The 27698-nt window shown below is 37.6% G+C and overlaps 1 protein-coding gene and 1 pseudogene across 3 annotated transcripts in view; one reads left to right on the forward strand and one right to left on the reverse strand.

Moving 5' to 3' along the window:
* The window catches only part of JAK2 (Janus kinase 2), a 151860-nt gene that overhangs the window by 74649 nt on the left and 49513 nt on the right, over positions 1-27698 (reverse strand). Inside the window, exon 1 of one of the 3 annotated variants that reach the window (XM_032427618.1) lies at positions 4353-4586. In XM_032427618.1, coding sequence (XP_032283509.1) covers positions 4353-4572 — 220 coding nt within the window. In that variant the 5' untranslated portion in view covers positions 4573-4586. Of the gene's footprint in view, positions 1-4352; positions 4606-27698 lie in introns of those variants that run through there. The other 2 variants (XM_032427619.1, XM_032427620.1) reach the window with 2 other exon arrangements.
* Positions 2060-2148, forward strand: LOC116646765 (annotated as a pseudogene).

Raw genomic sequence — 27698 nt, forward strand, 5'->3', positions numbered from 1 at the left:
AAACAACATATAGGTACACCACAGGCAAACTGCTGAAGATGAAGAACAGAAAGAAAAACCTTAAAAGTAACCAGAGCGTAGAAACATATTACCTTCAAAGGAGAAATAAAAGACTAATAGGCAGCTTTTCAACAAAAACCATGGAAGCCAGACAATGAATGAATAGAACATAGTAAGAACACTGAATGAAGGGGTAGGGGGGAAGCCAGCCAAGAATTCTAGACCCTGTGACAATACCTTTCAAAAAAAGAAAGCAAAAAGAAAAGACATTCTCAGATAAATAAGAGCTGAAGGTATCTGTCATCAGCAGATCTGAGATACAGAAATACTAAAAGGAGTTCTTTAGGCTGAAGGAAAATGATGACAGGTAGAAGCATGGGAGTACAGGAAAGAATAAAGAACAAAGGGTAAATACAAAAGAATGACTATTAAAGCAACAATAATGTAAGTGTCCTGTGGGGTTTATGATGCCTGCAGAAATAAAACATATGATAACATTGGTACCAAAAGTGAAGAGAAGTAAATGGAGTTAAACTGCTCTCAAGTTCTTGAATTGTTTACAAAATTATTAACATACGAGCTTAAGACTGTAATAAGCCAAAAACGTACATTGTGATATCTAGGGTAATCCTAAAATAACAGTACAAAAACTTTAACACAAAATCTAATAAAAGAGATTTAGAAAAATAAAAAATAAAACAATCTTGAAAAAGAACAAGAAAGTTGGAAAACTCACACTCTCGGATTATAAAACTTACTACAAAGCCGTAATGATGCAGAGAGTATGGTACTGGCGTTAAGACATACAGACACCAGAACTGAAAATCCAGAAACAAACCCACTCATTTAAGGCCAAATAATACTTTGAAAGGGTTCTGAGACTACTGAGCAGGGAAATCACAGCCTTTTCATCAAATGGTGCTGGGATTTGCATGTAGATATTCATTTGTTACTGGCTTTTTACACTTCCTAATATTTACAAGGTTCATCCGTGTTGTATCACGTATTTGATACTATTTAGCTGAATATATTTAGCCATAAAAGAATAATGTTCTAATACATGGTACAACATAGATGAATCCTCTAAATACTATACAAAGTGGGAGAAGTCAGTAACACATAGATATTCACATGCAAAAAAATGACACTGCACCTCCACTTCAAACCAGCTGCAAAAATGAACTCAAAGTGAAGCAAAACTACAACCATAAAACTCCTAGAAGAAACTACAGGGGTAATTCTTCATGAACTAGGATTTGGTAATGGATTCTCAGATATGACACAAAAACACAAGCAACCACAACAAAAATAAATAAGAAGATTTCATTAGAATGAAAAATCTTTGCTTCAAAGAACGCTACCAGAGCCAGACAATGAAAAGACAAAACACAAAATGGGAGAAAAGACTTCCAAATCATATATTTGATAAGGGATCTGTATCTAGAAAATATAACTATTAACAACCCCATAACAAACAAACAAACAAAACCTATTTAAAAAGTGGACAAAGGATATGAATAAACATTTCTCCAAAGAAGATGCACAAATTGCCAATAAGCAATGCAAAGATACTCAAAAGAATTGGTAATCTGGAAAAAAAAATAATCAAAACTATAATAAGATACCATTTTATACCCATTAGAATGGATATAAGTTTTAAAGGTCATATAACAAGTGTTATTAGGGATGTGGAGTAGTCAGAACACTGACACCCTACTGGTATGAATATAAAATGGTGCAGCCACTTTGGAAAACAGTCTGGTAGTTCCTCAAAAAATTAAACATAAGAGTTACCATTTGACCCACAATTCCTCCCCTGGGTATACACACAGAAATGAAATCATCTGTCCGCATTGTACACAACATTGTACACAATGTTCACAGGAACATTATTCATGATAGACAAAGACTAAAACAGCCAAAATGTCCAGCAAATGATCAATGGTTAAATAATATGTGGCATTATCCATAGAGTAGCATATTATTCAGCCATAAAATAATGAAGTACTGACAGATGGTACAACATGGATGAACTTCACAAAAATTGTATTAGTAGAATACTCTGGAGCTTCTCTTCAGATCACATAAATCTTTCACCTTTTACTAAAGATTTCCATGGCAGGGGGCTATTATATATAAGTGTAAGAAGCTAGTAACAAAAGGCCACATATTATATGACCCCATCTATATGAAATATCTAGACAAACAAATGCATTGAGACAGAATATAGATTAGAGGAATGCCTGAGGCTGGAGAGGGATGAAGGGGTTTGAGAGTGATAGCACAGAGTTTCTTTTGGGATGAAAAAATGTTCTAAAATTGACTGGTGATACTAAAAACCACTGAAATGTACACTTTTTATTTAAAAGTATGAAATGTATGATATGTGAATCATTTATCAATAAAGCTTTTTCAAAAAAACACAATGAGATACCACTTCACACCCACTAGTATGTCATTCATCAAAAAGACCAGTAATAACAAGTATTGATCAGGATGCAGAAAAATTGGGACCTTCATACACTGCTGGTGGAAATGTAAAATGATGTAGGTGCCCTGAAAATATTCCGGCAGTTCCTCAAAAGGTGAAGGACAAAGTTACAATATGACTCAGGAATTCAACTCCTTGTCACAAAAAAACACATATGGCATGATTCCACTTACATGAAATGTTCCAAATAAACAAATTCTTAGAGATATAAGCAAATTTGTTGTTGGGGGAGCTGGGAGAGAAATGGAAAATTATTTCTGATGGGTAAGAGGTTTCTTTCTGGGGATGCTAAAAACTGATAGGACAGCTGCATGGTTCTGTGAATATACTAGAAATACTGGATTATTTAACGAAAGATAGAAGAAGAAAGAGAAGGAGGAGAAGATCTCAAAAGCAGCTAAGTAAACCACCAATTACCTAACCACGTGCCAGAACAAAGTCCATCACTAATTAAAGAATACAACAAAATCCAGCAGGCAACAATGTAAATTGCAAATTTACATTACAATATCCAGCATCCAATAAAAAATTGTAGGCATTTGAAAAAGCAGGAAAATATGACCTATAACCAGAAGAAACATCAATCAGTAGAAGGATACCTAGAAATGACAGAGATGGTAGAATTACCAATGAACAAAGTTAAATCAGGTACTGTAATATATTCTATCTAGTAAAGAAGGTAGAGCAAAACACAAACATGATGAGACAATGGAAACTATTAAAAAGTAATCCAAATAAAACTTCTAAAGACTGCAGAAAAAAGATAAGGAGACATGAAGACATAGCAATAGAAACCTACCATTTTGCCCCTGGAACCCCAAAATTCACATCCTTTTCATATTCAAAATATATTCACTCCATCCCAGCAGCCCCCAAAGTCTTAACTCATTCCAGCATCAACTCAAAAGTCTGAAGTTCGAAGACTCATCTGAATATCAACTAAATCATATTTGGGTGAGACCCAAGGTACCATTCATCCTGAAGCAAACTGCACTCCAGCTGTGAATCTGTGAAATCGAACAATTTAAATGCTTCCAAAATACGATAGGACAGGCATAAGATCTCCAAAAGGGGAACAGAAAAAAAGGAGTGACAGGTCCCAAGCAAGTCTAAAACCCAACAGGGCAAATTCCATTAGACCTAAGGCTCAAGAATAATCCTCTTTGACATGATAATCTGTTCTCCAATCTGTTCTCTTGCCTACAGGACACACTGGGACAAGGTTTCTGTCTTTGAAGCTTTACCAGAGATTGGCACCAAGGCTCCCGGCTGCCCGGCTCCATCCTTTGAAATCTAGGTGGAGGCAGGCAGCCATGCTCCCTGGGCCTGTGCACTCTCCCCTGTTGGAAACAACACACTCCATCAAAGTTTGCTGCCTGAACCCTGTGGCAGGCAGCGGCTGCACCAGGGACTTCGAGAGCTGCACCTGGGGCAACCGAGGAGCTCGGCGCCTGCAGAGACCCCGGTGTGACGCAGCACCAGGTAGCAAACAGGTCTCCAAGCTCTGGCAGCTCTCCCTTTGACAGCACACTGGCATATAAGCATTTAAAAAAAAAAATAATAATAATACGTTATCCATCTACATTGTATTAGAGTAGCATAGTTGAAGTGATGATCCATTAACAAGGAGAAAATAGGTTTTTTTTTTTAAGATTTTTATTTATTTGTCAGAGAGAGAGAGAGAGCACAAGCAGGGGGAGCGGCAGAGGCAGAGGGAGAAGCAGGCTTCCCGCTGAGCAGGGAGCCCGATGCGGGGCTCGATCCCAGGACCCTGGGATCATGACCTGAGCCGAAGGCAGACGCTTAACTGACTGAGCCACCCAGGCACCCCAAGGAGAAAATAATTTTTTTTAATATTTACCACAAGCTTTAGAAGCAGCAACACAAATTTCTTCTGCAACATACTCCCCAGTTGGAAACTTCAGATACTCTCCTTCAGCTTTCTCAAGAGAATGATAAAGATACACCTGTAGGAGTGGATCTATTTGCTTCACGGGATTCGCATTTCCAGGAATGTCACCATTCTGTTGTACAGGAGATACGGATGTTCCTTCCATTTCTGTCATTGTAAGGCAAGCCATTCCCAAACAGAGTTTTATTCAGAACATTTGCCTGTTAAGAAAAAAAACAGTAAGTTACAAAAGAAAGTGATACTGATAAGGCATCCCTCATATACAAAGAAGGCGTCACTGAAAGCAGTGACTTTGTTAAATTCATTAACTGAATAAATATTGTGTGCTACTATATACAAAGCACAGTGAGAGACACTGAGATTATAGCCTTCCTGTGGACAAGGACCATAAAGCTGAAGTTTACAAGTTAACTGAGGAAACATAATACAGATATGCAATATTAACAAAACAAACAAAATCAGTCACAGGCAACAGGAGAAGAGATCCCACTAGGCAACATAAATTCTCAATAAATTAATTACTGTGACAATTGCTTACTGGTATCTGGAGGGGGTAAATAACATTTCAAACTGGGTTTAAACTGATGAGTTTTATTAGAGAGGTCACATTTAAAACTGATTCTGTACAACAGACTAGATTTATATGAATGAAAGGCGATCAACATTCTAGGAGAGTAGAACTGTGCTGAGAAGTAGGAAGGTACAAGATCTACTCTAATTTATTGGGCTGAAGTACAGTATTTGAGAAATTATACCATTTAGGAAAGGACTTTAAAAAAAGATATTTGCGGCAAATTGCAACTAAATACATTTTTCCTTGCCTCTTGATAGAGTCCCATTTTGTTGGGGAGAGCAACATACCCCCCTAAGAACTGTTCTTCCCCACAGATGGATAGCCACGTGAACCAGTTTCAACAAATGAGATTTAAGTGGAGGTTGCTGGGTGGTACTTCCAGGAGCACTCCTTAAAAGGAAGCTGACTTGGCTTCCTTTTTGCATTTTGCTTTTCCCCCTTCGCTTTCTTCCTACCTGCCTCTGAGCATAAATATAGGGTAGGGCAATCACTTTAAAACCATGAAGCGGGGAGGGGGGAAAGATGGCAGAGGAGTAGGGGACCCTACTTCAACTGGTCCCCGGAATTGAGCTGGATATCTACCAGACCACTCTGAGCACCCACGAAACCAGCCTGAGATGTAAGAAGATCTGGATCTCTACAAACAGAATATCGCAGGCGGTTGGTTTTGAGGTACGAAGCGGGGAGCCCTGATTCCGCGGGCAGATATCGGAGGATAAATGGCAGCGGGAGGGTGCCTGGCCGTGGGGCTCCTACACCGCCGGTGAGCGACAGCCTCACGCAATGCGGAGAGGGCACAGACTCGCAGACCGGTAGCAGCAGGGGAAAGGACTTTAGGGCAGCCCCCGGGGCGGAACCCAGAACACCAGGGTCGCACCTGCAAACTATAACCCCCAGGGCAGAAACCCAGAGCGCGAGGTCCTGCAAGCAAACTGGGAGTGGCTGGCAGTTTTAGAAGCACAAAGGGCAGAAACGTGCCCTGACCTGGAGGCAGGACTGGGGGCGCTGCGGAGGGGCGCACAACCCAGGCCGCTGCAGTTTATAGCAGCACAGACAGAAACGGAGACGGTGTGGCCTGGAGAGCTCACTGAAGAACAGACTGAGGTCTCTCTGCTCTGAGGCAGAGGGTTGGAAACGGTCTCTTCTACTCTGACTCACAGAAGAGACGCAGAAAGCCGCCAGGGAAAGCCGCCAGAGAACAAAAGCCCCAAAAACTGATTCCCACTGAGCCCATCCCCCGCCACAGGGGCGCAGGGCAACTCCGCCCAAACAGGGTTGCCTGAGTAACAGCCGCGGCAGGCCCCTCCAGCAGAACACAGGCTGGGAAAACAAGAGGCCAGCAACCCTAAGGTCCCAAGAAAATAGGTGCATCTTGCTTGGGTTCTGGTCAATAATTTGGACTCTATACATTCCCTCAAACACCCATCAACAGAATGACTAAGAGGAGGAGCCCCCAAAACAGAAAAGACTCAGAGATTATGACTTATGATGCAGATTTACAAATGGATGCAGATATAACCAAGATGTCGGAGATGGAATTCAGGCTAGCAACTGTGAAGACAATGGCCAGAATGGAGAAATCAATGAATGGCAACATAGAGTCTCTAAGGGCAGAAATAAAAGGTGAATTGGCAGAACTTAAAAATGCTATCAATGAGATCCAATCCAATCTAGATAATCTAACAGCTAAGGTAACTGAGGCAGAAGACAGAATAAGCGAAGTGGAAGACAATATAATAGATAAAAAGGGAAAAGAGGAGGCCAGGGAAAAACAACTCAGAATCCATGAAAATAGAATCAGAGAAATAAGTGACACCATGAAGCGTTCCAATGTCAGAATAATTGGAATCCTGGAGGGAGTGGAGAGAGAGAGAGGACTAGAAGATGTATTTGAGCAAATCGTAGCTGAGAACTTCCCTAATCTGGGAATGAAACAAACATTTGAGTCCTAGAGGCAGAGAGGACCCCTCCCAAGATCAAGGAAAACAAGCCAACACCCTGGCATGTAATAGTAAAACTTGCAAATCTTAGAACCAAGGAAACCATCTTAAGGGCAGTTAGGGGGAAGAGAGTCCTTACGTACAGAGGGAAGAACATCAGAATAACGTCAGACCTATCCACAGAGACCTGGCAAGCCAGAGAAGCCTGGCAAGACATATTCAGGGTACTAAATGAGAAGAACATGCAGCCAAGAATACTTTATCCGGCAAGGCTTTCATTTAGAATGGATGGAGAGATGCAGAGCTTCCATGACTGGCAGAAACTGAAAGAATATGTGACCACTAACCCAGCCCTGCAAGAAATATTAAGGGGGGTTCTATAAAAGGAGAAAGACCCCAAGAGTGATATACAACAGAAATTTACAGGGACAATCTATAAAAACAACGTCTTCACAGGCAACATGATGACAATTAATTCATATCTTTCAATAATCACTCTCAACGTGAATGGCCTGAACGCTCCCATAAAACGGCACAGGGTTGCAGATTGGATAAAGACAGGACCCATCCATATGCTGTCTACAAGAGACTCATTTTGAACCTAAAGATACATCTAGACTGAAAGTGAAGGGATGGAGATCCATCTTCCATGCCAGCGGACCTCAAAAGAAAGCTGGGGTAGCAATTCTTATATCAGACAAATTAGATTTTAAACTAAAGTCTTTAATAAGAGACACAGAAGGACGCTATATCATTCTTAAAGGGTCTATCCAACAAGAAGATCTAACAATTGTAAATATCTATGCCCCCAACATGGGAGCAGCCATCTATATAAGCCAACAGTTAACCAAAATAAAGAGTCATATTGATAACAATACGTTAATTGTAGGAGACCTCAATACTCCACTCTCAGCAATGGACAGATCATCTAGCAGAAAATCAACAAGGAAACAAGAGCTTTGAATAATACATTGGACCAGATGGACCTCATAGATATTTATAGAACATTCCACCCTAAAACAACAGAATACTCCTTCTTCTCGAGCACACATGGAACTTTCTCCAGAATAGACCATATACTGGGTCACAAATCAGGTCTCAACCGATACCAAAAGATTGAGATTATTCCCTGCATAGTCTCAGACCACAATGCTCTAAAACTGGAACTCAATCACAAGAAAAAATTTGGCAGAAAATCAAACACTTGGAAGCTAAAGACCACTCTGCTCAAGAATGTTTGGGTCAACCAAGAAATCAAAGAAGAACTTAAACAATTCATGGAAATCCATGAGAATGAAAACACATCGGTCCAAAACCTATGGGATACTGCAAAGGTGGTCCTAAGGGGGAAATACATAGCCATCCAAGACTCACTCAAAAAAATAGAAAAATCCCGAATTCACCAACTAACTCTACACCTTAAAGAACTAGAGAAAAAGCAACAAACGATGCCTAAGCCACGCATTAGAAGAGAAATAATTAAAATTAGAGCAGAAATCAATGAATTAGAAACCAGAAACACAGTAGATCAATCAACGAAACTAGAAGTTGGTTCTTTGAAAGAATTAATAAGATTGATAAACCACTGGCCAAACTTATCCAAAAGAAAAGAGAAAGGACCCAAATTAATAAAATTATGAGAGGGGAGAGATCACGACTAACACCAAGGAAATAGAAACAATTATTAGAAATTATTAACAACTATATGCCAATAAACTGAGCAATCTGGATGGAATGGAGGCCTTCCTGGAAACCTATAAGCTGCCAAGACTGAAACAGGAAGAAATTGACAACCTGAATAGGCCAATAACCAGTAACGAGATTGAAGCAGTGATCAAAAACCTCCCAAAAAACAAGAGTCCAGGGCCTGATGGATTCCCTGGGGAATTCTACCAAACATTCAAAGAAGAAATAATACCTATTCTACTGAAGCTGTTTCAAAAAATAGAAACAGAAGGAAAACTTCCAAACTCATTCTATGAGGCCAGCATTACCTTAATCCCCAAACCAGGCAAAGACCCCATCAGAAAGGAGAATTTCAGAGCAATATCCCTGATGAATATGGATTCCAAATCCTCAGTAAAATCCTAGCTAATAGGATCCAACAATACATTAAAAGGATCATCCACCATGACCAAGTGGGATTTATCCCCGGGATGCAAGGGTGGTTCAACATTCGCAAATCAATCAATGTGATAGAACACATTAATAAGAGGAGGAAGAAGAACCATATGGTCCTTTCAATTGATGCAGAAAAAGCATTTGACAAAATACAACATCCTTTCCTGATTAAAACTCTCCAGAGTATAGGGATAGAGGGAACATTCCTCAAGTTCATAAAATCCATCTATGAAAAACCCACAGCGAATATCATCCTCAATGGGAAAAAGCTGAGAGCCTTTCCCTTAAGATCAGGAACACGTCAAGGATGCCCACTCTCGCCACTATTGTTCAACATAGTACTAGAAGTCCTAGCAACAGCAATCAGACAACAAAAAGAAATAAAAGGTATTCAAATTAGCAAAGAAGAAGTCAAACTCTCTCTTTTCGCAGACGACATGATACTTTATGTAGAAAACCCAAAAGACTCCACCCCCAAATTACTAGAACTCATACAGCAATTCCGTAATGTGGCAGGATACAAAATCAATGCACAGAAATCAGTTGCTTTCTTATACACTAACAACGCAACTGTAGAAAGAGAAATTAGAGAAACGATTCCATTTACAATAGCACCAAAAACCATAAGATACCTCGGAATAAACCTAACCAAAGAGGTAAAGAATCTATACTCTAGGAACTACAAAACACTCATGAAAGAAATTGAAGAAGACAGAGAAAGATGGAAAAATATTCCATGCTCACAGATCGGAAGAATAAACATTGTTAAAATGTCTATGCTACCCAGAGCAATCTATACCTTCAGTGCCATCCCGATCAAAATTCCAATGACTTTTTTCAAAGTGCTGGAACAAACAATCCTAAAATTTGTATGGAATCAGAAAAGACCCCGAATCGCCAAGGAAATGTTGAAAAAGAAAAACAAACCTGGGGGCATCACGTTGCCCGATTTCAAGCTATATTACAAAGCTGTGATCACCAAGACAGCATGGTACTGGCACAAAAACAGACATATAGACCAATGGAACAGAACAGAGAGCCCAGATATGGACCCTCAACTCTATGAATAATCTTTGACAAAGCAGGAAAAAACATGCAATGGAAAAAAGACAGTCTCTTCAATAAATGGTGCTGGGAAAATTGGACAGCCACATGCAGAAGAATGAAACTCGACCATTCTCTAACACCAAAAACAAAGATAAACTCAAAGTGGATGAAAGACCTCAATGTGAGACAGGAATCCATCAAAATCCTAGAGGAGAACATAGGCAGTAACCTCTTTGACATCGGCCACAGCAACTTCTTTCAAGATACATCTCCAAAAGCTAGTGAAACAAAAGCAAAAATGAACTTTTGGGATTTCATCAAGATAAAAAGCTTCTGCACAGCAAAGAAAACAGTCAACAAAACAAAGAGGCAACCCACAGAATGGGAGAAGATATTTGCAAATGACACTACAGATAAAGGGCTAGTATCCAAAATCTATAAAGAACTTCTCAAACTCAACACCCAAAAAACAAATAATCAAGTCAAAAAGTGGGCAGAAGATATAAAAAGACACTTCTCTGAAGAAGACATACAAATGGCTAACAGACACATGAAAAAATGTTCATCATCATTAACCATCAGGGAAATCCAAATCAAAACCACACTGAGATACCACCTTACACCAGTTAGAACGGCAAAAATGGACAGGGAAAGAAACAACAAATGTTGGAGAGGTTGTGGAGAAAGGGGAACCCTCTTACACTGTTGGTGGGAATGCAAGTTGCTACAGCCACTTTGGAAAACAGTGTGGAGGTTCCTCAAAAATTTAAAAATAGAGCTACCCTATGACCCAGCAATTGCACTACTGGGTATTTACCACAAAGACATAGATGTAGTGAAAAGAAGAGCCATATGCACCCCAATGTTCATAGCAGCAATGTCCGCAATAGCCAAACTGTGGAAAGAGCCGAGATGCCCTTCAACAGATGAATGGATAAAGAAGATGTGGTCCATATATACAATGGAATATTACTCAGCCGTCAGAAAAGATGAATACCCAACTTTTACATCAACATGGATGGGACTGGAGGAGATTATGCTAAGTGAAATAAGTCAAGCAGAGAAAGTCAATTATCATATGGTTTTACTTATTTGTGGAACATAAGGAATAACATGGAGGACATTAGAAGAAGGAAGGGAAAAATGGGGGGGGGGGATTGGAGGGAGAGATGAACCATGAGAGACTATGGACTCTGAGAAACAAACAGGGTTTTAGAGGGGAGAGGGGAGAGGGGATTGGTTAGCCCGGTGATGGGTATTAAGGAGGGCAGGTACTGCATGGAGCACTGGGTGTTATACGAAAACAATGGATCATGGATCACCACATCAAAAACTAATGATGTATTGTATGGTGACTAACATAACATAATAAAATTAAAAAAAATAAAAAAATAAAACCATGAAGCGGGGCGCCTGGGTGGTTCAGTCAGTTAAGCATCTGCCTTCGGCTCAGGTCATGATCCCAGTGTCCTGGGATCGAGCCCCGCATCGGGCTCCCTGCTCGGCGGGAAGCCTGCTTCTCCCTCTCCCACTCCCCCTGCTTCTGTTCCCTCTTTGGCTGTGTCTCTCTCTGTCAAATAAATAAATAAAATCTTAAAAAAAAAAGAATCACCTATCTACCACCAGACATCTTATTATTTGTAAATGAATGCAATCCTAACCGCTATGGTGCAATATTAAGAAAAGTCTGAATATCAGATCAAAGAATTTAAGGGGCACCTGACTGGCTCAGTCAGTAGAGCATGCGACTCTTAATCTCAGGGTCATGAGTTCAAGCCCCACATTGGGCATGGAGCCTACTTAAAAATAAATATATAAATAAATAGATCAGATCAAAGAAGTTAAACTTTATCCTACAGTCAATGATCAATTAGAAAGTTGAAACAGAAACAGTTAAAAAGCTACTGCAATAGTCTAGGTAGTAGTAAGATCCTGAACTGAAACCGCAACAGCTGAATGATGAATGGTAATATAACAGCAAGAATTCATGCAACCTGGTAACTAACTGAATACAGAAGCCAGGAGTCCAGTCACGGGATGAATAAGTCACGGGAATAAAGGGCACAGCACAAGGAACACAGTTAATGCTACTGTAGTAGCATACAAGAGTGCAGCAGTGTTGACGGCTACACTCGGGGTGAGCACGGCATAATGTACAGAGACGCCAAAGCTCTACGCTGTACACCTGAGACTAAGGCAACACTCTGCTTCAACTATAGTCAAATTTTTAAAAAATGTTTTTAAAGCCTGGAGTAAAAGACAGTGCGAAGATTTCAGGTTTGGGAGATCTATAATACCATTAATGGAAATGAGGAAATGAAGACTTTGCCCCTTGACACTGGCAGGTGAGGAGAATCAAGACTGCTGCTTTACACACTTTTGTTTAGAAATGGAAGTAGGGCAATTATACAAGCATCTAGCTAGCAGCTAAAACATGAGATTGATATTTGAAAGAGCTAAAAATCTGACAACCTTTTCCACAGATGTACTTACTTAAATCATGAGCAGAGCCATGTGAAGGGAGAAGGGGAAAATAATAGCAAACATACGCATACAGCATTTACTGAGTGCCAAGCACTATACTAAGTTTAGACATTAAAGGATAGAAAAACGATGATTAAGTGAAGTGCAAGTTAAAATTTAGCTCTGTATTTAACTATAAGAACCTTATTAAATTAGAGAAAATACTAGAGTTAATACTTAGTTCTTCAAATAACTGGGGACTTCCAGTGAGTAGAGAAACAAGAAACAGGCAAATGTTAAAACCACAAGATTTTTGAAGTCCACCTGCAATTGGATACACAAATTTCCAACAATTTTCATTTGTTCAAAAATAACAATTTCTAGAAATTTTCTTTTAATTTATTACATTCTTTTTTACTCAATTAGAGAACATCATCTAAAATGAACTCTTAGCCATTAAGGGGCAAATTTGCAAGAATTTAATCAATTTGTGCTCACCATTGTTTTGGATCCTATGCTTTCCTTCTGGACTTTTTTCTGCTGAAATGTGTCTTTTAGTAGGTCTCTCAGTGAGGCCCTAATGATTTTAAGTTGTAGTCTTTGTTTGAAAACAACCTTTCCCCCACCATACTGAAATACAATTGACAAAATTATAAGACACTTAGAGTATACAACATGATGATTCACATTGTATACACTGTGAAATCATTCCCCAGCACTGAGTTAGCACATCCATCACCTCATGAAGGTACTTTCTTTACCCTAGTGAGGACATTTAACTTCTACTCTCTTAGAAATGTCAATTATACAATACAATATTCACAACTATAATCACCATGTTATATTAGATCTTCAAAACTTACCTACCTTATAACTGAAAATCTATAGCCTATTACCAATTTCTCCCAAATCCCAGCCCCTAGCAAGACTTTTCTACCATCTGTTTCTTAGAGTTAGACTCTTTTTTTTAATTACACATGTAAGTGGTACCATGCAGTATTTGTCATTCTAACTTATTTCACTTGCCACTGAGGTTCTTCCATGTTGTTGCAAATAATGTGTATTCCTTTATGAAGGCTGAATAATATTCCTGTGTGTGTGTGTGTGTGTGTGTGTGTACACATACTTACTTCTTCCTGATTTGGATCCTTTTAATATCCTATACAAACCCATACAATCTACTGATAACAATTATAAACTCTAGAACAAACTATCCTAAAAAAACACTGAAGACATTGACAAGCAAACAAAAGCAGACAGCAACTGGAGAAGATGTGACCCTGGACCACAGGAAAAACACTGAATGAAGTCCATGTTTATCCATCTTTTATCCTGAGGGAACTACAAGGTCTTTGTCATGCCCAGTGCTTGCTGGGAAAGAAGACAGAGCTCTTATACAAAGCTGTAGTCTTACTGGCTGGAAGAATCAAGGAATAAACTTTGGAGCTGCTAAATCAGATAGAAATTGAAGGCAGAAATCCTGGAAAAAAAAGAGAGTCAAGGGACTGACTCCTGAACTCCCATGCATGGGATGAAAATCCAAAAAGCCCAGGGAGAGGCAATAACTAGAAATCTAAAAGCAGGGGCGCCTGGGTGGCTCAGTTGGTTAAGCAACTGCCTTCGGCTCAGGTCATGATCCTGGAGTTCCTGGATCGAGTCCCGCATCGGGCTCCCTGCTCGGCAGGGAGTCTGCTTCTCCCTCTGACCCTCCCCCTTCTCATGTGCTCTCTCTCTCTCTCTCTCTCATTCTGTCTCAAATAAATAAATAAAATCTTAAAAAAAAAAAAAGAAATCTAAAAGAAATAGGAAGAGATTTCATTAGCTACCTAGTCCTGGAGAATCAGTTTGGATTTAGAAGGAATTGGTAAATACCCCAGCCTTTTCACTGAAACTCCAGAAAAGCCACATTTGAGGAATAAGAGCCACATATTAGAAATAAGGACAAAACTGGAATGAACAGTCTTAACAAAGCCTAACACCAAGCCTCCACAGGATCAAGGTGAACTACCTGCTAGAATAAAGCTCTATACTTTGAAGAAAGACTGAAATCCACACTACCCAGAGTTTATATAAGATATCATCCACAACACACAACAGTCAACTGAAACTTACTTAACATAAAGAAAAAATGTGATATAGAGTCAAGAGATAAAATATGAAGAAATGGATTGACAGCAAACCCAAATGTTGGGATTTATTTTATGATACACATGTAAAAGAACCTACACTAAAAGATAAATAAATGAAGATGTAAAAACCATATGACTCTACAATACTAAGCAATCTAACACATGTGAATAAGACAGAAGAAATATTTGGAAAAATATTCACTAAAGTTTTTCTAATTTTGAAAACTTCAAACCACAAACAGTTCATGTAGCCCCAATTTGTAAAAATCCATATCTAGTCATATCATAATCAAATTGCCAAAAATCAAAGAGAAAATCTTAGAAGTAGCCACATACATACAGGAGAGCCACGATAAGACTTAAACTGACATCTCAAAAATGACCTTTAAAATTTAGGATGTGAGGGCGATCTGGCTGCGACATCTGTCACCCCATTGATCGCCAGGGTTGATTCGGCTGATCTGGCTGGCTAGGCGGGTGTCCCCTTCCTCCCTCACCGCTCCATGTGCGTCCCTCCCGAAGCTGCGCGCTCGGTCGAAGAGGACGACCTTCCCCGATAGAGGAGGACCGTTCTTCGGTCAAGGGTATACGAGTAGCTGCGCTCCCCTGCTAGAACCTCCAAACAAGCTCTCAAAAATGACCTTTAAAATTTAAGATAAACAAATATATTTTCAGATAAATGGATGCTGAGAAAACACATCATCAAAAAAAACCAAACTTTAAGAAATACTAAAAAAAAAAAGTTCTCTGGATTAAGGCAAATGATACCAGATGCAAACTCAGGTTTGTAGAATGGAATGAAGAACTCAAAAACAGTAAATATGTGGGTAAGTATAACATTCTATTTTTCTTTCCTTACTTAAATTCTTTAAAAGATAATTAACAATTGTTTAAAAGCATGATAATAATGTACAGTGAAATTTGTAACAGATGTAAAAGCAAAAGAGATGACAACAACAGCCGAAAGGATGAAAAGGAGTAAAATGAAAAGTACATGTAAATAAATGCATGAGAGCTTGGAAAAATAAGAAACAGTGCCATCAACAAAATCAGAAATTTCAAAAAAACTGATGGAAGATAAAAAGTAGACAGGAACAGATGACAGACACAGCAGAATGGAAGAAATAAAGATTATTTAAAATACACACAGAAGAAGGTATTAACGGGCATTAAAAATAGTTGTCTGCACACACATACAAAAAGCATAAATATGCAATGATAATCAAGAATCATCATATATTGGGGATGAAGGGGGACAGGAAGAACGCATAAAAGAGGAGGGCAAATATGAGCAGCAGAACAGCTAACGCCAGAAGAAACAAAGATAGTACAGGGAAGAGAGTGTTTTTAAAAATTCTCCTTGGGATGAATACCTACCATTTACATCAACATGGATGGAATCGGAGGGTATTATGCTAAGTGAAATAAGTCAATGAGAGAAAGACAATTATCATATCGTTTTGCTCATATGTGGAATATAAGAAATAGCACAGAGGATCATAGGGGAAGGGAGGGAAAACTGAATGGGAGGAAATTAGAGAGGGAGATGAACCATGAGACTCTTGACTCTGGGAAACAAACTGAGGGTTGTGGAAGGGGAGCTGGGTAGGGGGATGGGGAAACTGAGGGAGGGCATTAAGAAGGGCACATGATGTGATGAGAACTGGGTGTCATACGCAACTGATGAATCACTGAACACTACATTTGAAACTAATGATGTACTATATGTTGGCTAATTGAATTTAAATTAAAAAAATTCTCCTTGGTATCCTCAGAGAGATTCGGAATATTTTGAAAACATAAAGCATCAGTAAAGGATCATTAAAAAGGATCAGAGAATGAAAATAGTAACTACAAAAAAATAATGACAATCCAATGAAAACACTGAATAATACAACTGACGATATCAAATAACCTGGAAGACAAATTCAAGACAAACTCCTGGTTTCCTAGATCAAGAGAGAGAAAGATGAGCAAAAAACTAAGAAAGAAGAGGAAATAATCAAAGTATAACTCTAAGAGCCCTAGAAGGAAGAAAAAAGAACATAGACAAGAAAAAAACATTTAAAAATAAAAGAAGAAATTTCACTGGTGTTAAAGATGCCTAAGTTCACAGTAAAAGAATCTTCTGAGAGGAGATACAGTTTTAAAAAGACTTTTACTTACACAGATAAAAATAAACAGAACACCAGAGACAACAAGGAAACTCTGAAAGAGTTCAAATTTTAACTCTTGAGTACTCAGAGCGTCCACCTATACATGTAAATATGGCTGATGAAAACACATATGCACTGAGATTGGTCTATCTTTAAATTCATAAAAAATCTAACGGCAAATGAGCCATTACTGCTGCTCACCTATAATTTTATATTTCCTTAATCCATTTACTCTCCCACTTTTCTAATCTATCTCATACCTTATCCTTTCTCCTCTATCACCAAAACTGCCACACCAACTCTTACTTTCCACCTCCTATATTCCATTGAAAAATAAAATCAAGAGAATACCAACGACACATCCTTTTCAAATGCACCTGTAATATTCCTGAAAGTAAACCACATGTTACACCATAACACAATTCTCAACAAATACTAAAGGAATATATTCAAAATATGAACAATGGAGCAAGCAACCATTTTATCTATTTAAGACCCATAATGTTGGCTTAATTTATGTAATTCTTAAAAATACTGAAGAAATAACAACACTGAGAGGATCACATAAAAAAGTGAAACTGACCTTTATCACTACCCACTCTTTTTATTCTCTGAAACAACACTCGTAACAATTTGATAAGAATTAATTAAGAAGTGCATTTAGAGATAGTCCAAGATGGCAGAGGAGTAGGAGACCTTAGTTTCATCTAGCCCCAGGAATTCAGCTACATAGCTATCAAATCACTCTGAACACCTGTGAACTCAACAGAGATCTAAGAAAAAAACAGCTACAACTCTACAAATAGAAAAGAGACCACCTTCTGCAAGGTAGGAGATGCACAGTGAATCCGAGGCAATATATCGGGAAGATAAATCTTGGGGGGGAGGGAGCCTCCTCCATAAGCCTAACCGGAAAGTGATATAGCAGTGGAGCACAAAATCAGAACCTTTATAAGTCTGTTCCAGTGAGGGACATCCCTGCCTGAAAGGTGCTCAGGTGGCGAAGCTGGGCAGAATCCTAGATGGGACAGTGTGGTCTCAGGAACCCGGGGTCACAGGAAGACCAGGAGTGCCTGAGTGTGGCAGAGTTCCCAGGCATTAGAGTGGAAAAGTTGGCTGCAATCAGTGAGTCGAAGAGTGGGCTCTCAGCTCGGAGTTGCCATGTACCCTGGACCTTGGCAAGGTCGGGCAACTGCTCTGGGAGCAGGGGCCCAGCAAGCAACAGAACCCTAGGGAGACCCCCCCGCTTCCTCCCCTGGGAGGAGCGGCGCTAGTGCACACCATAAGAGCCTACAGGGTTTAGAGACTCAAAGGAGGGTGTGTGCCTGAGATAGAAACACTCCATCACAGGCTGGGTGAGCACCGAGTGGCGGAGGGAGACAGGACTGACTGATTGACTGCTTTTCCCTAAGGGTACACTGAGGAGTGGGGCCACAAGTTCTCGGCTCCGGGGCTGGAGATTGGGAGGCCACCATTCTCATTGTCAGGCTCTAAAGCCACAAGGAAAATCTTCAGGGAACAAAAACCACATAAAGCAATCTAGCAATCTTACTTAGCCTGGCCCCCTGGCAAGGGAGGTGCAATTCTGCCTGGGGAAACGACACTTGAGACTCAATGGAACAGGCCATCCCCCAGGATATACCCAGAACAGCCTGCTAAGACCAGTATTACCGATCATAGAGAATTGTAAAACTTCAGCACTAGAGGAAAATAGTATACAGAATTCATGGGTTTTTTTCCCATGATTCTTCAATCTTAAAACAATTTTAATTTTTCTCTTTCCTTTTTCAACCAATTTATTTTTATTTTTTTTATTTTTTTTTTTTTTAAAGATTTTATTTATTTATTTGACAGAGAGACACATAGCGAGAGAGGGAACACAAGCAGGGGGAAGGTCAGAGGGAGAAGCAGGCTTCCCGCTGAGCAGGGAGCCCGATGCGGGGCTCGATCCCAGGACCCTGGGACCACATGACCTGAGCCGAAGGCAGACGCTTAACGACTGAGCCACCCAGGCGCCCCTCAACCAATTTATTTTATCAACTCTTTTTTTAAAATCTTTTTTAATTTTCATTTTTACGGTTACATTCTATCCTTTCATTGTATTTAATTTCATTTTTGTATATATATGTAAGTTTTACAATCTTGGGATGCAGTTACTTCTAACAAACAGAAAAAATACACCCAGAATCTAGTGTATGGCTCTGTTCTATTCACCTGTCTGATCATATTCTTTTGTTGTTATTGTTAAAGACTTTTTAAAATTTCATCTTTACAGTTACATTCTACCCTTTCAATGTATTTAATTTTATTTTTGTGTATGCGTAAGTTTTTCTTTCTTTACAATTTTGAGATGTAGTTTATTTTAACAAACTGGCCAAAATACACTCAGGATAGAGTGTATTGCTCTATTCTGTTCACCTGTCTGTTTATATTCCTTCTTTTTTTTTTTTTTTTTTCTTTTTTCTTATTTTGTCTTTTAATTTTCATTTTCACATTTACATTCTACTCTTTCATTGTACTTAATTTTATTTTTATACATATATAAGTTTTTCATTCATTACAATTTTGGGATCTAGTTTTCTAATAAAAAGACAAAAATACACACAGAATCCACTGTATTGCTCTGTTCTGTTCAACTGTCTGACTATAATCTCTCTTTTTTTTTTTTAATTTTAATTTTATTTTTTTTTTCAGTTTCGGGTCTCTTCTGATTTGTTTAGTGTATATTTCTCTGGGGTCGTCATTGCCATTTTAGATATTTTGTTATCTTGGTCATCTATTCTTCAATGGACAAAATGACAAGATGAAAAACTCACCTCAAAAAAGAGAACAAGAGGCAGTACTGACTGCCAGGGAACTAATAAGTATAATATAAACAATGTTGGAACTACAGTTCAGAATAATGATTATAAGGATACTAGCTGGGCTTGAAAAAAAGCATAGAAAACACCAGAGAATCCCTTTCTGGAAAAATAAAAGAACTAAAATCTAATCAAGTTGAAATAAAAAAGGGTATTAATGAGATGCAATCAAAAATGGAAGCTCTAACTGCAAGGATAAGTGGGGGCAGAAGAGGAAATTAGTGGTATAGAAGACCAAATGGTGGAGAATAAAGAAACTTAGAAAAAGAGAGATAAACAACTATTGGATCACAAGGGGAGAATTCAAGAGGTAAGTGATACCATAAAGCGAACAATACTAGAATAATTGGGAATGGAGAAGAAGAAGGGGGGGCACAAAAGGTATATTGGAGCAAATTATAGCAGAGTACTTCTGTAATCTAGGGAAGGAAAAAGCTATTCAAGTCCAGGAGGCACAGAGAACCCCCATCAAAATCAATAAAATATGTCAACACCTTGACATATAATAGTGAAGCTTGCAAATTTCAAAGATGAAGAGAAAACCCTGAAAGCAGCTCAGGACAAGAGGTCCTTAACCTACACGGTAGAATATAAGGCTGGTAACAGACCTGTTCACAGACACCTGACAGGCCAAAAAGGACTGGCATGATATATTCAATGTGCTAAATGGGAAAAATACGCAGCCAAGAATACTTTATCCAGCAAGGCTGTCATTCAGAATAGGAGATAAAGAACATCCAAGACAAACAGAAACTAAAGGAATTTGTGAACACTAAACCAGCCCTGCAAGAAATATTAAAGGGGATCTTCTGAGCAGAAAGAGCTCAAAAGTAACAAAGAACAGAAAGGACCAGAGACACTCTACAGGAACAGTGACTCTACAAGTAATACAATAGCACTAAAGTCATATCTTTCAATAATTACTCTGAATGTAAATGGATTAAATGCTCCAATCAAAAGACACAGGGATTCAGATAGGATTAAAAAAACAAGATCCATCAAAATGTTGCTTACAAGAGACTCATTTTAGACCCAAAGACACCTCCAGACTGAAAGTGAATAGGAGGAGAACCATTTATCATGCCAAAGGCATCAAAAGAAACCTGGAGTAGCCAGGTAGCCAGTAGCCATCCTTATATCAGACAAACTGGTTTTAAACCAAAGACTGTAATCAGAGATGAAGAAGGAGACTATATCATAATAAAAGGATCTATCCAACAAGAAGATCTAACAATTGTAAATGTTTATGCCCCTAACTTGGGACAAGCCAAATATATAAACCACTTAATAAAAAAATTAAAGAAACTAATTAATAATAATACAGTAACAGTAGGGGACTTTAACACCCCACTCACAGCAATGGACAGATCATCTTAGCAGGAAACAAACGCTGTTAATGACACGCTGGAACAGATGGACTTCACAGATATAGAGTCAGAACATTCCATCCTAAAGTAAAATACACATTCTCCTTGAGTGCACATGGTACGTTCTCCAGAATAGATCACATACTGGGTCACAAATCAGGTCTCAACTGGTACAAAAAGATTGAGATTACACCATGCATATTTTCAGACCACAATGCTTTAAAACTTGAAGTCAACCACAAGAAAAAATTTGGAAGGAACACAAATACATGGAGGGTAAAGAGCATCCTACAAAGAATGAATGGGTCAACCAGGAAATTAAAGAAGAATTTAAAAAAATTCATAGGAACAAATGAAAATGAAAACACAACTGTTCAAAATCTTTGGATGAAGCAAAGGTGGTCCTAAGAGGGAAGTATATAGCAATATAAGCCTGTCTCAAGAAACAAGAAAAGAAAGGTCTCAAATACAAACCTAACCCTACACCTAAAAGAGCTAGAGAAAGAACAACAAATAAAGCCTAAACCCAGCAGGAGAAGAGAAATAATAAAGATCAGAGCAGAAATCAATGAAATAGAAACCAAAGAACAATAGACCAGATCAACAAAACTACGAACCCGTTCCCTGAAAAAATTAATAAGATCGATAAACCCCTGGCCAGACTTATCAAAAAGAAAAGAGAAAGGACCCAAATAAATAAAATCATGAATGACAGAGGAGAGATCACAACCAACACCAAAGAAATACAAACAATTATAAGAACATATTATGAGCAACTATATGTCAGAAAATTAGGCAATCTGGAAGAAATGGATGCATTCCTAGAGACATATAAACTACCAAAACTGAACCAGGAAGAAATAGAAAATCTGAACAGACCCATAATCAGCAAGGAAACTGAAGCAGTATTCAAAAATTTCCCAAAAACAAGAGTCCAGGGCCAGATGGCTTCCCAGGGGAATTCTACCAAACATTTAAAGAAGAATTAATACCTATTCTTCTGAAACTGTATGGAAGGAAAACTTCCAAACTCTTTTTATGAGGCCAGCATTACCTTGATCCCAAAACCAGACAAAGACCCCACCAAAAAGAATTATAGACCAGTATCCCTGATGAACATGGCTGCCAAAATTCTAACCAATAGGGTCCAACAATACATTAAAAGGATTATTTACCTCGACCAAATGGGATTTATTCCTGGGCTGCAAGGGTGGTTCAATATCCTCAAATCAATCAACGTGATACACTACATTAATAAAAGAAAAGACAAGAACCATATGATTCTCTCAACAGATGCAGAAAAAGCACATGACAAAGTACAGTATCCTTTCTTGATTAAAACTCTTCCCAATGTAGGGATAGAGGGTCCATACCTCAATATCCTAAAAGCCATATACAAAAGCCCACAGCAAATATCATTCTCAATGGGGAAAAACTGAGAGCTGTTTCCCTAAGGTCAGGAACACAGCAGGGATTTCCACTCTCACCACTATCGTTCAACATATACTAGAGGTCCTAGGCTCAGCAATTAGACAACAAAAAGAAATAAAAAGCATCCAAATCGGCAAAGAAGAAGTCAAACTCTCACTCTTCGCAGACGACATGATACTCTATGTGGAAAACCCAAAAGACTCTACTCCAAAACTTCTAGAACTCATACAGGAATTCAGCAAAGTTGCAGGATATAAAATAAATGCACAGAAATCAGTTGTGTTTCTATACACTAACAAGGAGACTGAAAAAAGAGAAATTAAGGAGCCAATCCCATTTACAATTGCACCCAAAACCATAAGACACCTAGGAATAAACCTAACCAAAGAGGCAAAGGATCTGTACTCAGAAAACTATAGAACACTTATCAATGATACTGTGGAAGACACAAGGAAATAGAAAAATGTTCCATACTCACAGATTTGAAGAACAAATATTGTTAAAATGCCTATACTCCCTAGAGCAATCTATACATTCAATTCAATCCCTATCAAAATACCATCAACTTTTTTCACAGAGCTGCAACAAATAATCCTAAAATTTGTATGAAACCATGAAAGAACCCAAATAGCCAAAATAATGTTGAAAAAGCAAACCAAAGCTGGTGGCATCACAATGCCAGAATCCAAGCCTTATTACAAAGCTGTAGTCATCAAGACAGCATGGTACCAGCACAAAAACAGACACATAGATCAATGAAACAGAATAGAGAACCCAGAAATGGACCCTCAACTCTATGATCAACTAATCGTCAAGAAAGCAGGAAAGAATATCCAACGCAAAAAAAGACAGTCTCTTCAACAAATGGTGTTGGGAAAATTGGACAGCCACATACAGAAGAATGAAACTGGACCATTTCCTTACACTATACACAAAAATAGACTCAAAATGGATGAAAGATCTAAATAGGAGACAGGAATCCATCAAAATCCTTGAGGAGAACAGAGGCAGCAACCTTTGTGACCTCACCGCAGCAACTTCTTGCTAGACATGTCTCCAAAGTCAAGGGAAGCAAGGGCAAAAATGAACTATTGGGACTTCATCAAGATAAAAAGCTTTTGCACAGTAAAGGAAACAGTCAACAAAACCAAAAGACAACTGACAGAATGGGAGAAGATATTTGCAAATGACGTATCAGATAAAGGGCTAGTATCCAAAATCTATAAAGAACTTACCAAACTCAACACGTAAAGAACAAATAACCCAATCAAGAAATGGGCAGAAGACATGAACGACATTTCTGCAAAGAAGACATCCAAATGGCCAACAGACACATGAAGAAATGCTCAACATCTCTCGACATCAGGGAAATCCAAATCAAAACCTCAATGAGATATCACCTCACACCAGTCAGACTGGCTAAAATAACAAGTCAGGAAATGACAGAAGTTGGCGAGGATGCAGAGAAAGGGGAACCCTCCTACACTGTTGGTGGGAATACAAGCTGGTGCAGCCACTCTGGAAAACAGTGTGGAGGTTCCTCAAAAAGTTTAAAATAGAGCTCCCCTACAACCCAGTAATTGCACTACTGGGTATATACCCCGAAGATACAAATGTAGTGATCCGAAGAGGCACCTGCACCCCTATGTTTATAGCAGCAATGTCCACAATAGCCAAACTATGGAAAGAACCCAGATGTCCATCAACAGATGAATGCATAAAAAAGATGTGGTGTATATATATATACAATGGAATACTATTCAGCCATCAAAAAAATGACATCTTGTCATGTGCAATAATGTTAATAGAACTAGAGGATATTATGGTAAGCAAATAAGTCAATCAGAGAAAGACAATTATCATATGATCTCACTCATATGTGGAATTTAAGAAACAAAACAGAGGATCATAGGGGAAGAGAGGAAAAAATAAAACAAGACGAAATCAGAGAGGGAGACAAACCACAGGAGACTTTTAATCATAGGAAACAAACTGAGGGTTGCTGGCGGGGATGGGATAATGGGGATGGACATTAAGGAGTAACAGGATGTAATGAGTACTGGGTATGGTATTAGGCAAGAGTGATGAATCACTGACCTCTACCTCTGAAACTAATAATACATTATATTAAAAAGTGCATTTAATTGTAAAATAGGACATATGATATTCAGTAACACTCAATAGTCTGTAAATTCATGCTATTCTTAGTAACTTCAACCAAAAAGAAAAAATATCTTGAAAAATACAAAGTTCTGCATGTGAACTGATGTAAACTTACAAATGCACTTAAATTAAAACTCTTATGGAAATTATGACCACTGATAAAAGTATCATAACATGTACTTATTATATAGTATGTTCTCTTATCACAATGGGATTAAACTAAAAATCAGTAACATAAAAACGGTTAGAAAATCCCCATATATTCAGAAATTTAGGAACACACTTTTAAATAACTAATGGTGCAAAGAAGAAATCAGAAAATACTTTGAGTTAAATGATAAAAATATGAAAGAAATGCAGTAAACGCGTTTACTAGTATATTTAGTCTTAAAGTCTTACGTGAGAAAAGAATAAAGCTAAACAAAATTAAAGGATGAGCTTTTATACCAAGAAGCTAGGAAAAGAACAACAAATTAAGCTAAGAACCACAGAAGGAAAAATATTTAAGAGCAGAAATCAGTGGTGAAAAAAAGGATGAAAAAAAAAGTTGGCTTTTAAACATTAATAAAATTGATAAAACACTAAAAATCACTGATTTTTTAAAAAGAGAAAACATAAATAACCAATATCAAGAATGAAAATTATACATTACCAGAGCTTCCAATATTAAAAATATGTTAATATAGGAACGTCCTCCAAAAAAATTTAAATTTTTAAAGAAATGAACAAGTTTACTGAAAAACACAATATTAAAACTGACAAAGGAAGAAAGATAATTTCAAAATTCTAATATTTATTAAATATATGGAATATATACCTTAAAACTTTTCCACAAAGAAAATTCAATGCCCATTGACTTTCTTAGTGAATTTTTCCAAACATATGCAAGAATAAAGAACTTACACAAACTATTTCAGTAAATAGAAATTAGAAAACACTTCTCCACATATTTTAAGAATAGAAACATAATACCAAAATTTAGTAAGATTGCGACAAAGAAAATTATATGTAAATATCTTATAAACATATATGAAAAAAATAATAAAATACTAGCAAGTTGAATCTAGTAATACTTTAAAAGACTAACAAATCTTGTCTGGGTTAGTATACCCCAGATATGCTAAGTTATTTCAACATTCAAAAATCAACAGAATTTACCACATTATTAGAATACATGAGAAAAGTAATACATGACCATTTCAATAGATGTAGAAACTGGCTCTGATAAAATTCAACAATGGTTTTTGAATAGAAACTCTCATCTAAACTAGCTAAAAAAGCATACTTCCTCATTCTGATAAAAACTATGAAAGATCTTGAATTAAAATACTTTTTGGTGCAATACTGATCTCATTCTTCTTGAATTCAAAAACTTAATAAATATGTCTAAAATCATGACTTCCACTCAACATTTTAATGGAGGTCCAGCCCAACTCAATAAGGCAAGAAACGTAAATAAAAGGTACAATGATTAGAAAGGAGGAAGTAAAACTATCATATTCACAGATAGTATGACTATATATGCAGAAAAATTTAAAGAACAATTACTGGGGCGCCTGGGTGGCTCACTGATTAAGCGTCTGCCTTCAGCTCAGGTCATGATCCCAGGGTCCTGGGATTGAGCCCCACATCGGGCTCCCCGCTCAGCAGGAAGCCTGCTTCTCCCTCTCCCACCTCCCTGCTTGTGTTCCCTCTCTCACTGTGTCTCTGTCATATAAATAAATAAAATCTTATAAAAAAAAGAATATAACAATTACTAAGTGAATTTAGTAAGAATAGTGCATACAAAATCAATATACAAAACTTAACTGACTTCCTTATACCAGAAGCAATTTAAAAAGTGAAGATTAAAAACTGTATCATTAACAATAGTAACAAAAAGTCAAATATTTAGGAATAAATCTATTGAAATATCTAGGAATTCTGTAATAAAAACTGTAAAATATTGCTAGAAAAAATAAAGGTCAGCTAAAGAATGAAAGAATAAAACATACAGATATAAAACTACAGGAAAACTCAATATTGTTCAGTTACCAACTCCTCTCTAAATTGATCTATAGATTCAACACAGTCCCAATTAAAATCTTAGCAGTTACGGGAATTTACAAGTTAATATCTACATAGAAAACAAAGAATTACAAGAAGCAAAATAATCTAGAAGAGCTAACTTGGAGGATTTACATGACCAGACATCAAGATTTACTATGAAGTTAGAGTAATTAAGTCAAGTTGGTATTGGCATAAGTACAGAAAAATAGACCAAAGGAACAAAGAGAGTTGAGAAAAATATCCACACATAAGGTAACCTGAGAACAGATGTATCATCTGCATTTTGGTGGAGAAATGTTGGTCTTTACAATAAGTGTTTCTCAAATGACTTTTAAATGGCAAGAGAAAAAAGAAATCTTGACCTCCAATTTATAACCACACAAAGATATTGAGATGGATAACTCACCAATATGTAAAAAGTCATATAATAAACATTCCAGGAAAAATTAGGATCTTCATGACATCTCTTAAGACATTAAAAAACTACAATAAATAGATTTATGTATTAGACTTCTTATATACATATAATAATAGTTTCAAGTCACATGAAGCAAAAAGGTAAAGAGAGAAATAGGCAAAACAACTATAATAGCTAGAAATTTTAATACTCCTGTCCAGAATTAACAAAAATAAAACAGATCAAAAAAATAAGTAAGAATTTTGAAGACCTGAACATCATTAACCAGCTAAACATTTACAGCACACTATACCCAACAAACGCAGAATGTACATCCTCTTCAAGTGCACATGGAACATTCACTAAATTATACCATATGCCAGTCTAGTCTATAAATTTAGTGAATTTGAAAAGATTAAATTTGAAAAGCCTAAATTTATAAGAATTATGTTCTTGAAAAGTATAAGACATTGATGAAAGAAAATGAAAACAATAATAGAAAGATATATTGTTCATAAATTGGAAGAATTATTAATGTGAAAATGTACATATTACCCAAAGGAATCTACAGATTCAGTGCAATCCTCATCGTAATAC

Source organism: Phoca vitulina, unplaced genomic scaffold, assembly GCF_004348235.1.
Source record: "Phoca vitulina isolate PV1807 unplaced genomic scaffold, GSC_HSeal_1.0 scaffold37, whole genome shotgun sequence".
In the NCBI taxonomy this organism is placed as follows: Eukaryota; Metazoa; Chordata; class Mammalia; order Carnivora; family Phocidae; genus Phoca; species Phoca vitulina.